Source organism: Aethalodelphis obliquidens, unplaced genomic scaffold (assembly GCF_003676395.1).
Source record: "Aethalodelphis obliquidens isolate GAN/ISIS:26980383/991018 unplaced genomic scaffold, ASM367639v1 scaffold3, whole genome shotgun sequence".
Taxonomy (NCBI): Eukaryota; Metazoa; Chordata; class Mammalia; order Artiodactyla; family Delphinidae; genus Aethalodelphis; species Aethalodelphis obliquidens.
This window is the reverse complement of record NW_020837947.1, coordinates 12,207,202-12,228,485: the sequence shown is the minus strand read 5'-3', so window position 1 is coordinate 12,228,485 and position 21,284 is coordinate 12,207,202. Positions and strand designations below refer to the sequence as shown.

The 21,284-nt window shown below is 43.1% G+C and overlaps 1 protein-coding gene across 3 annotated transcripts in view; it reads right to left on the bottom strand.

Annotated features, from left to right (window-relative positions):
• CNKSR3 (CNKSR family member 3) overlaps positions 1 to 15,166 on the bottom strand; it is a 101,486-nt gene extending 86,320 nt beyond the window's left edge. The window contains exon 1 of one of the 3 annotated variants that reach the window (XM_027082922.1): positions 14,552 to 15,166. Coding sequence is in view for 2 of the 3 variants with exons in the window: in XM_027082907.1 (XP_026938708.1) it covers positions 14,552 to 14,603 (52 nt within the window). In the remaining variant the exon portion in view is untranslated. The remainder of the gene's footprint in view (positions 1 to 14,551) is intronic. The other 2 variants (XM_027082907.1, XM_027082917.1) reach the window with 2 other exon arrangements.
• Positions 15,167 to 21,284: the final 6,118 nt, after the last annotated feature.

The following is a 21,284-nucleotide window of genomic DNA, read 5'->3' as shown; positions in this document are numbered from 1 at the left end:
GCATATCAAACCAACCCGTAAGAGTAAAAAGGAAATTTTTTTAAAGATGGGCTAGCAGTTTGAAGGCAAGAGAGAGCCGCTAAGGCTGCCAAACTTAAGGGTTCAAGATCTGGAGAGAAAGACGGGAAAGCAAGTCCCACATTCTCTCCCATGTGGCCCTTTATGGCCTTTCTGAGTCCCCAGCAGCCTAAGGATGAGGCCAAGCAGAAAGGAGCCCTGGCTCTGAACACAGGAGAAAAATCATCTGATTACCCTAGAATGTACAAACAAGAGAACAAAAGCCATCTCTAATCCCATCATCCACAGAGAACCAGTGCTGCCATTGTAATATATTTCCTTCTAGTCTTTGTACGTATATATTCATACAACCTCGGAAATTTAACTTAGGCAAAACTAGAACTTGAAAACATTAAGTGACCATCCAAAAGTGCATAATCCCTATTAAGTATATTTTTAAATCCCTCCTCTTCCCTTTCCAGTCACCGTATCAAATATTAAAAAGAGAAAAAATATAGATACAGTATTCCCTACAATTATTTTTATCGAGTGGTAAAATTACAGGTTAAATTTAAGTAGAGCAATTCAGACCATACTGTTAGTAACGTCAGTGTTCTCCTCTTGCCCTCAAAACTTATTATCAGGACGAACTTACGTCGGTGCCTACCCAAGAGCAGCCAGGTAAGGTCAGGTTCTAGAATCAAACGTTTCTTGACTCAAACCCCATCTACTGTGTACACAACCTCAGAAGGATCGGGGCCTGGCCTCCTTCACTCTGAAATGAAGACGATAAAAGCGCTGCCGTCAAACAAGTATTGTGAGGACCAAACGAGATAATTCACGAAAAGCCATAGCAAGGGCCGAGCGCGTAAGAAATCTCAGTAAATGTCACCTGCTAACGGCTGCCTCCCCGACCAAGGAGTGCTTCTTCATGACAGGCTTGTTTACATCTCATCTTTTTGCTCCTAGCGTGAAGCAGAGGAACTGGTACTAAAAAGGAAATCTATATATTTTTTCATTTTAAGTTTCTAAAGGGAATAAATGGTTGAAAGAAACACCTCATGAAGGTTTAACAAAATATCATCCATAATGAATATACGCGTGTATATATATATGTAAATATAGTCTGTATACTTATATGTGTGTATGTGAAAACAGACACGTATATGGACTGTTCACTTACAAAACAAGCTGAAAAGTTAAAACATTCTGAAATTTTTTTTAAATTTATTTCTTTATTTATCTATTTATTTATTTATTTTTGGCTGTGTTGGGTCTTCATTGCTGAGCGTGGGCTTTTCTCTAGTTGCAATGAGCAGGGGCTACTCTTCGCTGCGATGGCTTCTCTTGTTGCGGAGCATGGGCTCTAGGCACACAGGCTTCAGTAGGTGTGGCTCGTGGGCTTCAGTAGTTGTGGCATGTGGGCTCAGTAGTTGTGGCTCGCGGGCTTAGTTGCTCTGCGGCCTGTGGGATCTTCCAGGGCCGGGGTTTGAACCCGCGTCTCCTGCATTGGCAGGCGGATTCTTAACCACTGCGCCACCAGGGAAGCCCAACGTTCTGAGATTTTTATTGAGAAGTTTTGCAGATTGTATCCTGGGGTCAGTACCACTCCAGTTTAAGTATTAAAACTAGTGCTTTTCCTGTTTGTTTTGTCTCCCAATTCAGAGCACCAGGAAGATAGAAAGACCTTGAGTAAACTGATAACTTACTATTTCAAACAGGACCGCACAAGCCAGCACGGAAGTTAGCAGCACATACCTTATTTCCAAGGTATATGCTTTATTTTATATATAGAATCTTTCTGTACAAACAGAAACAGTTCCTGTCAGGGACCAATACCACACAGCCAGTGAGTGGCAAAGTAAACTCGCTCAGAAAAAGCCAAATTCTTGCTTTTACACTGAAGAGTAACTACTCAATGGCCTGCTGGGTTCAACAAGGTATTGGTATTTCTGGCTTAACAATACCTGCAGGGAGTTACATGTTACAATTTTAGAAATAAGGTAATTAGTTAAGTAGCAAAATGAAATTATAGGTTAAGAAACAGATTTACTAAATAATTAATGAGTTGCTCTCTGGCTACTTGTATTCACATATCATATGTCTGTTTCTCACTAAGACAAACCTGACCATAGCTCTCCACAGTGGGAATCAACACGCTAGTCCACAGATATGTTATGCTTGGCCTATACCAAAAAAAAACTGACAGATTTCTAAAAACTGGAAAATGTCACAGAGAAATACAGACACCCAACTTCATCTGAAAACAACAAGAACAACAACAAAGAAGCATAAGATTCTAGAAACTGTAGGTCCATAGTCAGCAGAAACTGAGCAGTCCATGTATCTTTGGGTTCGCCACAGTCTCCACCACTCCCTACTGTCTCAGTTGCCCCTACATTTCAATTTCTGACATTGCCTCCTGGCCCCTGTAGGCGTCTAAGTTTGCAACTCTTGTTGCAAGTCTCAGGGCCATTCCCGTCCTCAATGTTCACTTCTGTAGCAGCTTTTCTTATTTTGGACTCTCTTGGCCTTTGTTGACTGTGCAGAGGGCGGGGTGGGGTAGAGGGGGAATGGGGAACTCTCAAACTCCATCTGCACTGATTCGATGTCCATGAACTAAAACCAAAGAGCTTTTCACCTTGGACTGCAGCATATTTGCCACTCTGAGTATTTCTCTTTTCTGCTTTTTCTTCCTCTCATTTCCCTTTGCATCTGCATGCATTGTTCAAAGCCAAAACCTGAGTGCTACGTGAAAGAGAACAACTATCCACTCTTCCTCAAAATGGAATGGGGGACGGGGTGTCACATTCTACTCTTCTATGAGAGCGAGGCCTGGAAATTCCACACAAAACCTAAACTGGTCCCTTCAGGCGGTGAAACATTCCCCTCATTCTGTTTTCCTGGGGCTGAACGCTCACAGAGATACACAACAAAAGGGTCCCCTGGGCCTGGAGTGGCACAGCTGTCTAGGAGCCCATGGGGACAAAGGTTTTTAACTCTTCCCTGCCCACTCTGTGGGAAGGACACTTACAGACCTCAGTGCATTAATGCACCTACTGAAACATGCAACAACTGTCCCTACTAGAAAAGTTCTCCTTCCTACCCAATCACTATATATTAGCTGAAAACCAACTGCAGACAAGAATTATGGGGGATGGTCTCACATACATTATTTATTTTTCTAGGCTCCACACGAGTGGTATAGACTGGTGGTCCTCAAATTTCAGCCAGCACTAGAATCACTGAGGGACCACAGCTTCCTGCATCCCACCCCCAGAGTTTCTGATTCTGTGAGTCTGGGATGGGGCCTGAGAATGTACATGTCTAAGCTCTAATGTTGAAAAAGGAAGGTCCATGGATAAACAACAAGGTCCTACCATATAGCACAAGGAACTCTATTCAGTATCCTGCGATAAACCATAATGGAAAAGAATATGAAAAAGAATGTATCAACATATATGTATAACTGAGTCCCTCTGCTGTACAGCAGAAATTAAACATGACATTGTAAATCAACTATACTTCAATAAAAGTTTTTACAAAACTGACAAATTAAAACAGGATCTAGGTTTTAAATGGGTATATTTGTTTAAAACAAAGTAGATTACGCTTTGCAAACACTAAAAAAAAAGAGGAAATTCAAGAACAATGGTGACAAGACGTTGAGCCACATATATGTGGCTGGGAAAGGGTTTCTTGAAAATCTCCATTTAAAAACATCAGGACTCAGGGACAATTGTCATAGGTTTACAGGTGCTCATTAAGTATCCCGATTACATGGCGCCAAATAAGAAGAACAAAGAGTTTCTCCACCTCCAAAAAGAGTCTTTCTTTACACATCAGTTTTAGATGAGATTCTTCAACTTGGCCTAGGGGTGCTTGTAACCAAACCACTTCATACCATCTGTCTTTAGATGTCTTACTCACAAGCAGTATTTGTGTTTTTTATTTAACACTTATTACCAACAATTTTAGGCTTTAGTGTAGACAGCCATCTTCATAAACGCTACTCACAGCTCTGTCATCTGCTCATGGCTAGTTTAAGACTCCAGTTGGAATCCATGTTAAGATGGTGCCTCGTGAAATCTGTTCCACTCTACACATTAAGCTAGTTTTCCTGTTTCAAAGGTCATATTCCAGGTAGACTTTTGACTTGATTCTCCCTAAGACACGGTAATATAAAATTACCCTGAGAACATGAAAATCTGTTCAGTTAACACAGGTTAAAGTTATAAACACACACACACACACACACACACACACATATACACACTCATGTACACACACATCCACTCCTAAACCCAAAAGCACTGAATTTCCCTTCTGCTGCAAATCTCTGAAAATAGGAAATAGAGTGTTTCTTTTCACTAAAAGGTTTTCCTCAGGAAAGCATGATTCAGATGACCATAGTCATTGCCTTTTCTGATTGATGACACGTAGGGGTTTCTCCTCTAAAAGTCTGAAAGATACTCTCCCTATAGGGGGCGACATGAGGTGTGTGTTGTAAAGCTTCTAGGTTATTCTAACATAAACCTACCAACCTTCGATTCTCTCCCACTCACTCCTACCCTGTTGATAAGTGATGCACTGAGTGTTTAAAAACAAAAAAGAATGTGTTCAACTCCTACCTGTTGAAATTTCTCAAAATACCATCTATTCAATCAAAAAATGGTGACTCTATTTTCCAAAGTAAAATTAGGACAGTCTATCAGCGGAGCAAAATATTTTAAATTAGATCTATTGACCAGTTCCTTTGACTCAACTATTTTTCACTTTCATAAAAAAATTTTCTAATTTTGACAACTACTGATCTGCATTCTAAGGAACTGTTTTGCTCTAGTAAACACACTGCATCTGCCCTTCTGATCCCAGGTTAAAAACTGTTCCATCAGCCATCTGATGTCAAAGAAAACAAACTAGGCTAAGTCCACTTTCACAAAAACCCTATTCATAGATGAATAAACAGCTTCAGAAACTGTAGCTCCCTGCAAAATGTGCCAGAAGAGAACAATGATGTAAACAAAGCATGTGAATGCAGAAAGACAGACTGTGCTCTGCCTTTTAAATGACAAGAGAGTAATCGGGATGAGGGAAGGGCAGGGAGAGCTCTTAACCCTGGCAGAGAAAGAAAAAAATGAATCTACACCCCAAGTTCAAATATAGTTTTTTGTTTTTTTGCGGTACGTGGGCCTCTCGCTGTTGTGGCCTCTTCTGTTGAGGAACACAGGCTCCGGACGCGCAGGCTCAGCGGCCATGGCTCATGGACCCAGCCGCTCCGCGGCATGTGGGATCTTCCCGGACCGGGGCACGAACCCGTGTACCCTGCATCGGCAGGCGAACTCTCAACCACTGCACCACCAGGGAAGCCCACAAATAGAGTTTTTAAATTATCTGGATGTGAAGCTATCAGTGAACCAACTCTACCTAGAACTTGGCTTCACAAATGCTAGAACCACCAATACCTTCGTTCAAGACACCATCATCTCCAGAATACTGCAATGCCTTCCATCTGGGCTCCCTAAACTCATTTGTGCCCCAATAACCCAAATCAGATCATGTCACTCCCCTGCTTTTCATGATTAGAAAACGTTGCAAATGCCTGTCCAAGACTTATAAGACCCTCCATGATCTGACAGCTGTGTCTCTCACCCCACCCACCACAGCCCCACTGTCCTTGCTCATGACTCCACTGCGCTTCCTTTCCTCAAACACTCCAAGCTCATCTGCACCTCAGGGCCTTTGCACTAGCTGTGCCTTCTGCCTACAGTGCTCTTCCCCCTAATTTTCCAATGGCTGGTTCCTTCTTGTCATTCATACCCAGTGTCATCTTCTCAGAGAGGCTTCCCCAATGACACCATCCAAAGAGGTCTCCCACCCGGCCACTCTCCTTCACCTCTCTGCTTTACTTTCTTCTTAGCACTTATCACTAGCGAATATTTTCTTGTTCATCTGCTTCGTTGTGGTGGTGGTTTTGGTATTGTTGTTTGTCATCCCCACATCTACCATATCAAAGGAGGGACCCAGCTGAAACCCTGCACCTAGAACACAGCTGGATTTCCAGCACCTGGAACAACACCTGGAACTTAGTAGGTCCTCAGTAATCACTTGTTGAATGAATGAAACTCTCTCATTACTACAGGGTGGAATTTGTCATCAAGGAAAGTGCTCCTCTGAAGCTGTCTGCAAGAGAACTACTACTGAACCTTTCCATGGCGTCACCTTCCTCCAGGACATCCGAGGTCCTCAAAGGAAGTGAGGGAAAAGTGTCCAAGGAAACAACGAGGAGAAGACAAAAAGTAGAGTTAATTTAACTCACCACCTATCCACCAATACAGAGAAGGATGGAATTGTCGTAAATTATTGGTAAACACGTGAAAGGTGACTATCAGACACAGCAGCATTAAATATTTAAGCAACAATAATCCAATTATACTACATATTAACTTGGAGTTATTATGAATTAATCAATAATGAGTTTGGCAACATCTATATGCCGTACATTATGCAAAATGCTTTCCCTACGTTACCTCTTTTAATTCTAACAAAAACAGAACAGTTATCAGTTAGTAACAGTTATCAGTTAGTAACAGTTAGTAACAGTTATCAGTTAGTAACAGTTAGTAACAGTTATCAGTCACATTTCACAAATGAGAAACCTAAGGCGGGCTTGGGGAAGTTAAGATACTTTACTAAGTTTTCAAATCGGTTAGTATCAAATACAAAATCTGTTGTAAAGCAACTACACCTCAATAAAATTTTTTTTAAAAATACAGAATATGAATCCAGCTCTATTTTATTCCAAAGCCTGTGTGTTATTCGCCATGCCCAATCTCTCCCTCCGCAGTTAAAATGAAAATGCTGTGAAGAATCAAAGGCAAGCAGGAAATGAAGCCATAAAAATCATTTAAGAAAGTTAAATGGATGGATGGATGGGTGTGATTCCACCAAACAGAAATGTTAATTGTAGCAGACAAAAAATCTGCCACATGACACTCAAGATAAGATAAAAATTAGATTAAGAGAGTCAAAAAGAGAAATGATTCTTTACTGAGTAGCATTCTGAAACAATACAACACAGTCAACAAACTACAATAAAAATAAATAACTGGCAAGAAGTGTCTCAAATGCTAAAAGGTCAGCTTCAGAATACGTAGGGCCCTGCTTCAGCTATGTAATTTAAAAAAAGAAAGAAAGAAAAGAAAAAGAAAGAGAAAGAAAAGGAATGCAGCCCATGAGTGTAAACCCTGAAGGGATAATCGGGAAACACAAAAGTCAAAAGTTCTTTGAAGTTGCCCCTCCCAACACTTGACGAAGAGAGAACGAAAAGCACCACCTTGACCAGAGGAGGAACCAGGGGCTGCACAGAACAAGAGGACAGAAGCCTGTGGAGTCAGGTCCCAACTCCTGGCCTTCTGACCTTGGACAACTCACTTCATGTCCGAAAGCCTCTATCCTCACTGGGGCTTCACTGTGCTCCTCTCGGGCTTGTGAAAATATCAAATGAGAATAAATATGGAAGAGCCTGTGTAAATAAAACTTGCTTTAAAGCCTAGCTAATGGCTATACCAGTGGTGAAAACACCAGAAACCTCACAAAATGAGAGCAAAGAGGGAAAAGGAGGTGAGAACATGGATGTCCCAGAGCTAGAACACAACAGGCTAGGAATGAACAAACATCGAGGCAGTGACACAGAAACAGCAAGACAGAGAACTGAGGTGCCCGCAGCTCTCCACAATGATGTGGACGCAAAAGGGAAGCGTGCAGGTGAGGCCTGAACAAGGACAGGTCACCTCCCAATCTCCACCGACACAGAGCTCAGACACCCGGCCTCGGCACAGCATGTACTTCCAAATCTTGAGAACTGCCCTGAATGACGTTCAGTGTCACTTTCCAGCAACAATGAAATCTCCCCCCAGAATCATCTAAGTTTGATAAACCCGGTGCAGTCACGGACTACAGGACCATGTGGCTGGCCAAAAGCCCAGCTCATCCTCCAAAGTCCACCTAAGGATCCTGAGAACACACTTCAACCACACAAGCCCACTGACCACCCCATGACTCCCTTCTTCCTACTTGGCTTAAAAAAAAAAAAAAAAGGATTGTTATGAGAACTCTTCAAATCCCAAGAAATATGGAAGACAGCTCAAGGGAAATGTCTCATTTAGTTTACAGAGAATCCCCTGATGTTGTCGCTAGGTGGTGCTTATAAATATATAAATATAAGCACACACCCTAAGATTGCTTTTCTGTTTTAATTAGTGGCCAAGTCAAGTGTCGTCACCAGGGAACTTAAATGAAATAGGTGGAGCCCATGTCAGATCAGACAGCAGGACCTACCAGTGAAGTGCGAAAACACATTTGCAGTGGCGGCTAGGGCAGAGCTTCTCAAGCTGCAATGTGCACGTGGATCACCAGGGGATCTTGTTCGAATGCAGAGTTAGCAGGCTTGTGCTTCTGCATCTCCAACAAGCTCCCGGGAGATGCGGGTACCACTAGCCATGGACCAGGTGCCACAGAGCGGTCAACAGTCCAAAGCAAGAGCCAGTCCTAACGCCATGCTCACTGGAAGTCCAGTGACTATGAGAAAAAAGTTGAGAAAATACGGTTTGAACTTATTTACCCCAAGAGGGCTCATGCTATTGGCAAGAGGCATCTACCACTCAGCTCACCAAGAACCTTCCCCTGATTAGTGATGTTGAGCATCCTTTCATATACTTGTTGGGCGTCGGTATGTCTCGTCACTTTTTATTATTTCTGCTTCTTAGTATTTTTAAAAGAAATTTGCCTAAGAGGAATTAATAGAGTCCTTCGTATACTTGTTCTAATATTTTTAAGTTTGCTCTTCATAATTAAGCTTTAGATACACCTAGAATTTACTTTGCACAGAGGATGCAATAGTATTGTTGTGAGTATAATATGTAAAGAATTTAATAAAATATCAACATAGAAAAAGCAAAAAACCAAAACCAAAAACAAGAACCTTCCTGACCAGCTGCAAGTCCCACCCCGGGTCCTCTGAGTGGTTGGCAAACGGCAGGGAAATCTCCACGGCACTGACTGGTGTCCCTGAATGGTAAGAATCAACCTTATGACAGACCATGCGGCTCAGAGAGAATAATTTATGTCCTGGAGCTATAGGATAAAAGAGGAGAGGAAGCAATAAAAACAAGTAGTAATTTATTGAGAGCTTACATAAGATCACACAGGCAGAGGTGGTACCGGGATACAAAGCCAGAGACTGATTCCAGAGCCCACACTCTCACCTTTAAGTTCCAATGCCTGGTACAAGCCACAGGAGCAATGAAGTGATGGAGGAGAGGAGAGCATTTAAGAGCACCACTGCCTATCAGCGCGAGACCAGAGACTCCCCGTCTCTGCTTTAGTTTCTTCGCCTTTAATACGGGCTAATAATCATTCGCACACCTCACCCGGGTTTTCTGAGGAGTAAATGAGGGAGTCTAAATAAAGCGCTTAGCCCAGTGTCTGATACATAATAAATACCTCAATGAATGTTTTTCTATTATTATGATTAAGAAAACTCTGCGGCTGGAGTCCAGGAGATAGAACTGGCAAGAAATTGGAATGAAGAAAAGAGTTCTTGACCTATAGCCAAATGGTGGACCTACAACTGCCAAAAGAAACGACCTCCCTTTTTCAGCGACCCTAGTGGCTAAAGGAAGGACAACCTAACTGGAATCAGAATGACAAAAAGAACTGGCCTTTGACCAGCCACGAACAAGATCTCTACAGTTAACGTGAGAACTCCAGCTCCTCTGTGACCAGATAGTGAGACACTTTAAAACTGCTGACCTGCCACATGTTACAGACACATCAAAAGAAAAGCAGTGCCCAAGGCCAGATATAGAGAATGAGCAGATGTCCCGAGCACACGCTCAGACCTCAAACAAGAAAGCTCCCTTTCCTCTTGGTTGGTGATGGGGAAACATTAACCACACTGGCAGCACCAGAAGGTGGCCAGAGATACTTCTGTTCTGGGACTAAAGCTGGTTTTATAGATGTGCTCCCCCAACAACAAACACACTTATTTCGAGACTGTCCGTCGCAGACCGATCAACGACCAAGGGCTGGACGGACGGGGCTGCAGGGACAAACCAGTAACCGTTCCTCCTTGCTGAAGACACTCCCCCAATGGCCTGAAAGCAGAAACACAACTTGGGACGCGGCATCTTACGATGCAACTTCTAATATTTAAATCAAGCTTAGAATGATTTGGCTTTAAGCCAGACTCTTTCCAACTTTTCCCATTATTACAAGGAACTCCAGATGTGAATTTTTTAATTTAATTCTTTACCATAAAGTTGCAATTAACTGTTGTCAATGAAACATCTTTGTAAATGAAATGAGCATATTAAATATAACAAGAAAAAAAAATCAGGCTTAGAGACGAAGACCTCATAATCAGCTTAAGGTTCTGACCTAAGAAAAAGTAACAGGGATGAAAATACAACACTATTTCTAAAATAAGGCGGACCCATGGGCTTGAGGGAAGTGGGAAATTGTGACACGTGTCCTACTTTGAGAGCTGATCTATGAGTATCAGGACACGTAAATTACCGTATGTCAGACACTACTGGCTGCCTACCAATATCTATTCTCCCCCTCTTCCTTACTGAATAAACTCCAAATTTTTTTCAAGGCCACAGTGTACGAAACTTTGAAAAAAAACTACAGTGACCAGCTTCCCTTTTAGCATGAGGTAATCACGTGACAGTTGTAGCAACTACGATGTGAGCCAAGGCATTTGATGGAACCTCTAGGAGAGCTCTTTGAAGGGGAAGACTTGGCTACCACCAGTGTTTTGTCTCCTCTGGGTCTCCTTTCTCCAGCCTGGAACAAGAATATGATCCTGCTGGTGGAGCAACCATCCTGCACTGAGGCGTTTGGTATAAAGGGTTCAGCCCCCTGCTCAGGATGGCTGAACACAATGACAGAAGGAGCCTGGAGTCCTGATGGCGCCACGGAAACCCCACACGATCCTGAACTCCCTATTTCCAGACTTCTTTTCCAAGGAAAACTCAAAACTCTCATTTGGAGAGTCCACCAAAAACTGGGTTTTCTGTTTTATGCAGCTGACCCTATTCTTGCCTGATACAAGTTCACCTGCTTTGCAAAAGCCTTCACCAAATCATTTGGAAGGCAAGGTGTCATCAAACTATGAATTAATTTGATTAACAAATAACTTTCCTGACATATACGGAATAGGGAGAATAAGACACACATACAGCGAATGACTCGCCTCCACTAACACGTGATCTATAAGTCATCACAGGGATCCTGATGGTCTATTCATCAACGTGGTGAAGGCGCTGAGCGTCCTCTGGGGGTGACCCTGGGAAGAACCTCCCAAGAAGATGGAAGGAAATGAAGCCAAACTGTCTGGGGTCAAACGGTGCTCTGTCACTTTGTGGCTGTGTGACGCTGGTCAGAGTACTTAACCTTCCTGTGCCTCGGTGTGCTCAAGTGCAAAGTGGGAATGATAGTTCCTACCTCAAAGCGTGTTTACGCCTTGAAATGAGCTAATGCTTAGCTCACTGAAATGTACAATGCTTAGACCTGCGCTAACACGCACTGAGGATCTACTAATATTATAACACTGGTGTTGACAGAGCTAGTGATTAATACAAATAAAAATTATAATAATAATAAAATACTACTACTAATAAAAGCCAGATGAATTACTTCATTCTGTAGACAGCAACCTTTTTCCTAATATATGCATCTGCCTAACAACATCAACATGAGAGCCAGTTGGAAATTGTGGCCGGATTTAGACAGTTTTAAGTCTAAGGCTTTCTACAGTGGTCACGATCACCACTGCCACACTCACGCGATGCCAAGAGTGGCAATCTACAAGAAGAGCTACTTATCAGTAGGATGTATTTATAAAATGGGGGTTGGGCAGGGAGGTTAGCAAAGACAGCTAAAAATAGTTCTATCAGCAAACAAGTTTGCATAAGCCAATAGTTCATGAAAAAGTCAATATTTTCACATCATGACTATGAGAAATATTCAAGTAATGTGTTACCCAATTTGGGAGAATGTAGCCTCTCGTCTAAGAGTTCACCACACACTTCCTCCTTTTATCTTCTCTAGATTCTAACACAAAAAGTATCCAGGTCATTCTATGAGGCTGTACTTAAGGGTCCAAAAGGGCACGTGAATTTTGTATAAAGTTGCCACGTACTATCCACAGGTATTTAACCTAATCAGTATCCAATGCTCCAGATACCAAGATACTGAACCATCCATAATTCCTCTTTCAGGTCAGTAGAAAACTTTCCCTGGGTGAAAGTAATCTCAACTAAGTCACAATGTCAAGGCACGGGATACCAAAAACAGTTTAATCTGCTCTGACTTAAATGCTAAACAAACATAACAGGATGTGAATTTATGCTTCTCTTCTCCCAATCCCAAGAGGGACCAAAAAAAAAAAAAAAAAAAAAGACACAAATCTTGAGGGTGTGAAGATCTCACTCCATAATCTCCCTGTTTGCCTGTTACCAGTTTTCTGGTTGTACCTTATCAACTAGGCTGGCAGCAGCTCAGAAAAGCCAAAGAGTGATAAATTGTAACCCTTTCTTTTACTCAGGAGCAGTACTGTCCAGTACAAATATAATGTGAGCTGCAAAAGTCAGCCGCCTGTGTAATTTTAAATTTTTCAGAGCCACCTTTCAGAAGGTAAAAATAAATAGGTGAAGTTAATTTTAGTAATAAACTCTATTTACCCCAATATATTAAAATATTATCATTTCAACATGTAATAAGTATAAAAATCTAGCAATGAGATAGTTTATATGCTGTTTTTCACACGAGTGTGTATTTTACACTTACAGCACATGGCAATTTGGACCAGCCATATTTCAAGGGCCCAAGAGCCACTTGTGGTCTGGTTACCATTTTGGACAAAGCAGCTCTTGAGGTCAAAAACCGCTGAAGTCATCAGTTTCTTAGTTTGCTTCTATGATGGATACACTGGTAAAATAGATCAACCAACTCAGACTGGGCAAGTCGCTAGACAGGGGACCTAGTAGTATCTTGAATGGGGGAACACACCCCATTTCAAAATAGGATCTGGGTCTTCATAGCTTTTTTAAGTTTATGTTTCGTATCAAGCTGTGACATTGCTGTTTACACGTTACTCAGTGTACAAGTACTTGGTGTTTTCATGTTTGTTTTAAATAAGAGCCCAGGAAATTTTGGTCCCTGGGCAAACCTCTTTTCAGGAGCGATGTACCCTGTCCCTTCTCCCAAAGGAGCAGGAAATGGTCAGACATGCCCCGCTGACAGGTGCCATGCCTCCCATACATCTGGGACATCCCATTCCACGTGGTCTGTGTGTACTACGCAGGCATGAGAAATGAGATGCAGAGATGACCAGTGTTTGTGATGCCGCAGCCATGGGTGAGACAGTTAGAAAGACAACCTGATCTTACCAGTGTTACCTACCTCTCAGGCTTACTGAAGACCAAGGGCAATAACAGAGAGAGAGCTCTTAGCAAACCGTAAAGCGCTATACAATTCTAGTTATTATTATTGAGAAAGGACACCATTCCTCTCACCTGGAAGAGCAGATAGAAGAAAGTAAAAAAAAAAAAAAAAAAATAGTAACTTGAAACAGAGAGATGCTGAGCTGGGAGGGGGGTGAGGAACCCATTAAAACACTAGCTGTTCTTGGAGGGCTTGTGCTCTTGGAAGGGTTCAAAGAGGCTTGAGGAACCTCCGTCACTTCTCCCTCGAAATCTTGGCAGGTACTTAAAAGTAACCGTGACAGCTCAGGGTCCAAGCTTCCACCCACCCCTGCTCCAGCACCCGCTGCCTGTCCAACCAACCCCCTGCTTTTCCTCATTCCAAATGACGGCATAACTCAGGGGAAAGGTTCCAAACAGTTAGACTTCTTCTTTCCCGGGTTTAAATATGGCCTAAAAATGCGGCGCCACCGGGGGTACTGGCGCCTTCCCGGAGCGAAAGTCGCCGAGTCCCGGGGAGTCTGGCTCAAGGCTCGTCGCCGGCGCGAATGCCTCAGTGTTGGTTCTTGCGCTGCCCTCTCTCCCTCTCCGACAAAAACAGGCTCGCCGAGCCGCCGGGGTCTCCCTTTACCTGTCCAACCGCCTCGTCACGCCTGCGAACTGCTCTGGGCAGGCGGCGTTGACGACGTCCGAGGGGAGTCACCCACACAAAGGCGCCTTGTGCCTCTGCGCTCCGGGACAGGCAGCCGGGGCGCCGGGAAGGGCAGGGAGGGCGCCCCGCGTCCGAGATCCGCACCCCCGACCCCCATCCTCCATCAGATGCCACCCCTACTCCGCCTCAGGTTTAAAGACGGGCCTCTCCTCGTCTTGCCACCACCACTCGCACCCCCGAAAGCAGGCACAAGAGCTAGGGGCGCACAAGCCACCGGGATGAAGTTTGCATTGTCACCGCGCTGCGCTCTCAACGCTTCTCGCCTGCAGGAAGGGCTGAGCACCCCCTACCCCAGCTCCCCGCCAGCCGATGCCCGGGGTCGGAGACGCCGGGCCCCCCCAGGCTCGCTCACCTCTAGTCCAGTCCACCACTTGTTTGGGGCTCCACTTGGTCACGGGCTCCATGGTGGATGACTGGGCACCCAGCGGGGCTGGAGTCGGCGGTAAAGTCCTGCTGCCTGCGCCCGTTGCCCCTTCCCGGGAGGGCGCGCCCCGCGGCTGGTCTCCGCGCCCGAGCGCCCCGTCAAAGCTGCATGACTGCCGCGGTCAGCGGGACATCCCAGCGCGGCTCAGCCCGGGCGGCGCGGCCCCTCCTCCAGCTGCCACCGTCCAGCTGCAGCTCCTCCTCCCGCGGCCGCCGCGGCCGGGACCCCGGGCACAGCTGCTGCTCCTGGGCTACGGCAGCTGCCGAGCCTCGGGGCCGTGAACCCAGATCCCCCGGCCTCGGCTCCGAGCGGGACTCTCCCGGCCCTGCTGCTCCCCGCCGCCCCTCTGCGCCTCCGGCCGGGACCGCTGCCTCCGGTTCTCGGGCCGCGCGCTCCGCTCCCCCTCCAGCTCCTCCTCTGGGCTGCGAGCTCTCCCGGGTCCCCGCTCCTCGCGCGCCGGCGTCCGGAGTCTTCCCGCCCGCAGGTCCCACCTCCTGCGCCTCCCTCGCGGGCTGCACCGGGGCGGGGAGGAACGCAGGGCGAGCGCGCTCGGGTTACAAAGTTCCAGCTCCAGGCTGCGCGCTCGGAATAAAAGAAGGGGCGGGGCCAGACACCAGCGAAACTCGTGGGAGGGGGCGGGGCCGCCCAGCCAGCCGACTCCGGTTACTTTCCCTCTCTCAGCGGGTCTCCGCACACTCGGAGTGGCCCGGGCCGGACTTTCTTTCTCAGGGGGCGGGTTGTAGATACGCGTGCATCCTGCAGAGCCCGTCGGCTTTGGTGAGGCCCGGGTCCTATTGGTAGCTGTACAGGCCGGCTGTGTGCAACAGTGCACTAAAGAGAGTAATAATAAAATCAAAACTAAAGTGAGACCTGCACGTTCTGTTCGTTTTAAGTGCTGTGGGTCAATACTGCTGTGCGATTAAGCCCTCCTGCTTTTAAATTGCTTAAGGGAAAATTATTTTATTTTATTTATATTTTGGATGACATTGTGACAATCTAATTCACTTCTTTTTAAATTTATTTTACTGAAGTATAGTTGATTTACCATGTGTTAACTTCTGCTGTATAGCAAAGTGATTCAGTTATACATATACATTCGTTTTCATATCCTTTCCTATTACGGTTTATCACAGGACACTGAATACAATTCCCTGTGCTATACAGTAGGACCTTGTTTATCCATTCTCTATACAACAGTTTACATCTGCTAATCCCAAACTCCCAATCCATCCCTCTCCCACCTCCCCTCCCCCTTGGCGACCCGTTCTCTATGTCTGTAACTCATTTCTCTTTTAATGCTACTGCGATATTTCAACTTCGCAACTAAGATGAATCATCATAAACTGGTAGCTTTTAGCGTTCTATATTGCCATACTGTAATATTCATATTTGCAAAGTGAGCTAATGCTCATTTGAATTAGTCATCAATCGTGAAGGGAAAGTTGTTAGCCAGCTCCAAAAATAAAAGATACTGTGTGCAGTTTCAGCGACTGACAGAAGGGCCCTTTTACTTTCAGGGGCTCAATCTGGGGCCAGAGTTAACCCCGAACTGAGGGAAAATCCTAAATTTGAAAACCTACCTCTCCTCCTTCAAGCCTCACTTCACCCCCTCCTCTTCAGCCCCAGTGAGCTCTACCTCCCACTCACAGATGCTCTGGGACTTAGTGATTCTCACCTTCCATTGCATTATTTATTTACATCTTCCCCTTGGAGACTGTTAACCCCTGGGAGGCAGAACTTACCTGATATTATATAGAGCTTTTTCTCCTCTCCCTCTTCCTACCACCTAGCTGGTGCCACCTAGCAGGGAGTCAAAGGTGCGGTTGGTATTTATTCTTTCATTTAACATATATCTGGATGCCTCCTGTGTGCCAGCCACTTCATTCATGAAATAGCTGTTGAATTAGTATGATATGGACTATTTATACAGGTCAACTTGGATGCACCTGTTGGAAGGATGGCTAGCAGAAGGCCTAAGCATCTGTTGCATAGTGTGATGATCTGGAGTACCCAAGAAGAAGAAACCTACTTTAAAAAGTGAAACATCGGACTCACCTTCCATGCAACTCATCTACAGCAGAGGAGCCACAACAACACAAAGACATGCAGTTATCAAATCCAATAATTTTTTTGCTGTCGTTTTTTGAGCAAGAGTTGCTGGTTGACCAGGAAACTTGGTAAAGGCAGTGACAAAATTCCAGATGGCGTAGTTGTCCTTCAAAAAAGAAATGACTTTTAAAACTTAATAACATCCATTGTTAACCATCTTTTCTTTATGGCAGCAAGTAGGGAGCATCTTAACATCTGTCATTGGATTCACTGGAAAATGTAACCCATCTTACCCACACCTTTAGTTACAGCAATCACTGTATTTTGTATCATCTTTAATGATGATTAGTGTGACCACATAATTTATCTCCAAACCAAGATATTCCTGAATCTGAAAGGGGATTTATCAATACATACACTGGAATAACATGAATAGATTGAGCCATATGGTCCCTGTAACTATGAAGAAAAAGTCAACTGTTAATGATTTTGCCACAGAATTTTACTTGATATTTTCATGACGTTTTCAAATTCATTTGCATTCATCATTACCAGCGAGTTAAAAGCTAAAATTCTGAGAGTCAAACAAGAGTTTGCAAAATTTCACTGCACCAAGTCAACACACTGTCTGTATGTTGATGACAAATACATCATTGCTGAAGGGGAAGGCCATGCTAAGATCTCCAACCCAGAAGACCAATTAACTATCTAAATGAATTAGCATTCTGTTTACACGTTAAGTCTCGAAGGCTAATTACTACCTAAATAAGGCCTTCTACCTTAATTACAGCTGTTAGCACGTGAAAGTTTGAGGGAGGCCTTCTGGTCTGAAATGCAAACTTGAAGACATCCAATGTCACTAATGGCAGATAATAAAGGCAGAATCTTAGGTAAATAGCTTTGGAAATTAAAGTGGATACAAAATGATCATTGATGAATGTGCTTATTTTTCTTCTCTGCTAGCTATAATCTTTGCCATCCTATTACATTGTATATGCACGCACATTACCAAATGACAGCCAGGCCATCTTCCTAAGAAGCAGAATTCCTCCTGGGCAGCTTGATGTTTTACCACAATCCCTGACACAGAACAAAGAGCTGAAGAAATCCTTTTTTTTTTTTTAATTGAATTGAATTTGTAGAACTGATACTAGAGCCCAGGTTCCCTAGATTTCTCTTTTCAGCACCTTTATTTTTCTGACTTGGGGTCACACATTTAGGTCATTTATTTATTCTGTACTTGTAAGGCACTAAACTAGGCACGGGGAGGGTTCAGAAACAAATGCCAAGTAGCCTTTGTAGATCAAAGATATCATGTGATTTTCAGAGGGTGGATTTTCTTCTTTGGTCTTTAATCAGAGGAAAGTACCCTGCTAGACCCAGATGGAGAGGTCTAAGGATCAATGTGATATCAACATTTTGAGCCAGTATATTTTATTAATTTTTTGAGAACTAGGAATGGAGCATTTTGAATTAGTAGTTATTACCATACTTTGTTTGATAAACACAAAAGGAGCAAAATAAGCAAACTTTTAAACAAATTAATCTGTAAAGACCCAGGCTCCTTCCCCAGTTCAAAACAATGTTTTCCAGAATGAGAGAAAAAATGAAAAAACGGAGCTGCTCCAAATAATCTACTTTATCTCACAACCTATGATCTTTCTCTTTTTTTTTTTTTTTTTGCGGTACACGGGCCTCTCACCGTTGTGGCCTCTCCCGTTGCAGAGCACAGGCTCCGGACGCGCAGGCTCAGCGGCCATGGCTCACGGGCCCAGCTGCTCCGCGGCATGTGGGATCTTCCCGGACCGGGGCACGAACCCGCGTCCCCTGCATTAGCAGGCGGACTCTCAACCACTGCACCACCAGGGAATCCCAATCTTTCTCTTATCACTTTTTTCCCATCACATTGCTTTTTAACTCTTTTCAGAACATTCAAAATTACTTAACATTCTGTGCACATATTGTCTTGTGTATGTCTCTTATGCCATCTTTTATCTTGAAAGATCCCAAACAATTCTTCAAAATGCTGCCTGGGAAATATCCTACTTGGTTTGCGTTAAGCATTCTTATCTGTGACATTACCTCACTGCAAAGTCATCAGGTAAGTAAATTATCCAGGCTGTTGATGATCTTGTCTTTCATTCAATTCCATTTGGTCTGAATTCTTCACACCATAGTCATGTCATTATCTTCCTAAATATGCCGGGTCCTCTATCAGATAATTCAGGTGGGAAAGTCCTCCAACTTTTTTTTTGTTTTTTTTAAGTCTCACAGGGGCTGCTGTACGTATTCAAATTCTTCTGATCAGTTATATTAATTGTCCTCCTAACAGTAGGAAAGCTGATATTTGGCTTTCTTTTACTGAGCCCTATTTGTAACTCAGAGATCGATGTTGATTGGATAAATGTTCAAAAACCTCACCTATTTTAGATCAGACTTGGAGAAGTTGATGACGCTTTTCTTGCACAAAAGAGAAGCATTTGACACCGTTAAATCCTCTTTTCCAGGATTTATAGCTGTATTTTTGAAGAGTTGTTATATGAGGCCATACCCGGAAAAGAAGTTGAGCTTCTTTATGTGCAACTGTTAAAGTAGCTAACAGGGGAGTGTGCTATAGACCAAAAAGAAACTAGCAATCCTACACGTTCCCCCACAGATTTATGCTACCTTTCCTTCCAGCTATCAAGTTGCGGAGTGTCCAGAAAGAACCAAATTCCATTTGCACCAGTGGCTCTTACAGTTTCAGTTTAACATTGTGGAGCTCAGCATCTCTGAACAAGTAAATCTAATGCCAAGAGTTTCAGACCCAATGACTTCTGTTTCAAACATAAGTTCCATGTTGATAATGACACACAAAAGCTCAGGGTGGAAAAAGATTAATGTTTGTCACGCTAAACCTAAAAGTAAAACTATAAATTAGGCCAAGTAAAAATATTTTTTAATTTTTTAATTGAAGTATAGTTGATTTATAATGTTTCAGGTGTACAGCCAAGTGATTTAGTTATACACACACACACACATATGTATGTATATATGTGTGTGTGTCTATATATATGTATATATATGTATGTATATATACATTTTTTTTCTTTTTCAGATTCTTTTCCATTCTAGGTTATTACAAGATTTTGAATATAGTTCCCTGTGCTATACAGTAGGTCCTTATTTTTTATCCATTTTATATATAGTAGTGTGTATCTATTAATCCCAAATTCCTAATTTATGCCTCCCCCCAACCCTGCCTTCCCCTTTGGTAACCGTAAGTTTGTTTTCTATGTCTCTGAGTCTCTTTCTGTTTTGTAAATAAGTTCATTTGTATCATTTTTTAGATTCCACATATAAGTGATATCACATGGTATTTTTCTTTCTGTGTCTGATTTACTTCACTTAGTATGATAATCTCTAGGTCCATCCATGTTGCTACAAATGGCATTATTTCATTCTTTTTTATGGCTGTGCAATATTCCATTGTACATATGTACCACATCTTCCTTATCCATTCATCTGTCGATGGACATTTATGTTGTTTCCATGTCTTGGCTATTGTAAATAGTGCTGCTTAGAACTTTGTGGTGTATGTATCTTTTCTAATTAGAGCTTTGGTCTTTTCTGGATATATGCCCAGGAGTGGGATGGCTGGATCATATGGTGACACTATTTTTACTTTTTTAAGGAACCTCCATATTGTTCTCCATAGTAAACCAAGTACACTTTTAACATTAGAAATAAAAAACAGATTTGAGGGTCATAAACACACTAAGCCACAATTTTACAAAATTCTCTAAAGTGTTAACAAGAAGAATGTAAAAATAATTTGTTTACTATTTTGTATTTTCCTAATTTGACACTGGCATAACAGAGATATTTTATAATGCCACTTCAGATCAAATAGAAATATTTGTGGTCCAGTGGCTAAGACTCCATGCTCCCAATTCAGGGGAGCCCAGGTTCAATTCCTGATCGGAGAACTAGATCCCACATGCTGCAACTAAGAGTTCACATGCCACAACTAAAGATTCTGCACGTCGCAACAAAGATCCCACATGCCACAACTAAAGACCTGGCACAGCCAAATAAATAAACAAATATTTTAAAAAGAAAAAGAAATATAAATTCAAGTGCTCCTGACTGTAATTAAGCAGCTTTAATGAACCTTGAGTTCAGTCTAAAGGATGCTTGGCTCTTTCATTACATAGTTACACTTGCACACAGAAGAGGAAACTTTCTTCTAGTTGTAACCTATCAAGGGTATTTAAATTCTGCAGCCCCTGCTATTCAACACACCCACATTTTCACTAAAAGCACGTTTACGCCTCCCATTTGGGATCCTTAGAAATGTGAGCCTGTAACAGGAGCCTATTCCTTAATTTTCCACAACAGTCCCTTGTACTTGGAAATACTGTAATCATTGGGGATGGGGGAACGGTGGAAAGAAAAAGAACATATTAGAAAAGCATGAAGTATTTCAGTCTACTTCGGCATCAAAAGGGAAAGGATGAAAGTTAACACCAATCAGTGTTTTCCCAGAGGAAGTCAGACGATTCCACAGGATTTTAAGAGCACTCCCAAAGGTCTAATTGAACAGGAAAACTCACACTTGCTGCCTAAAAGT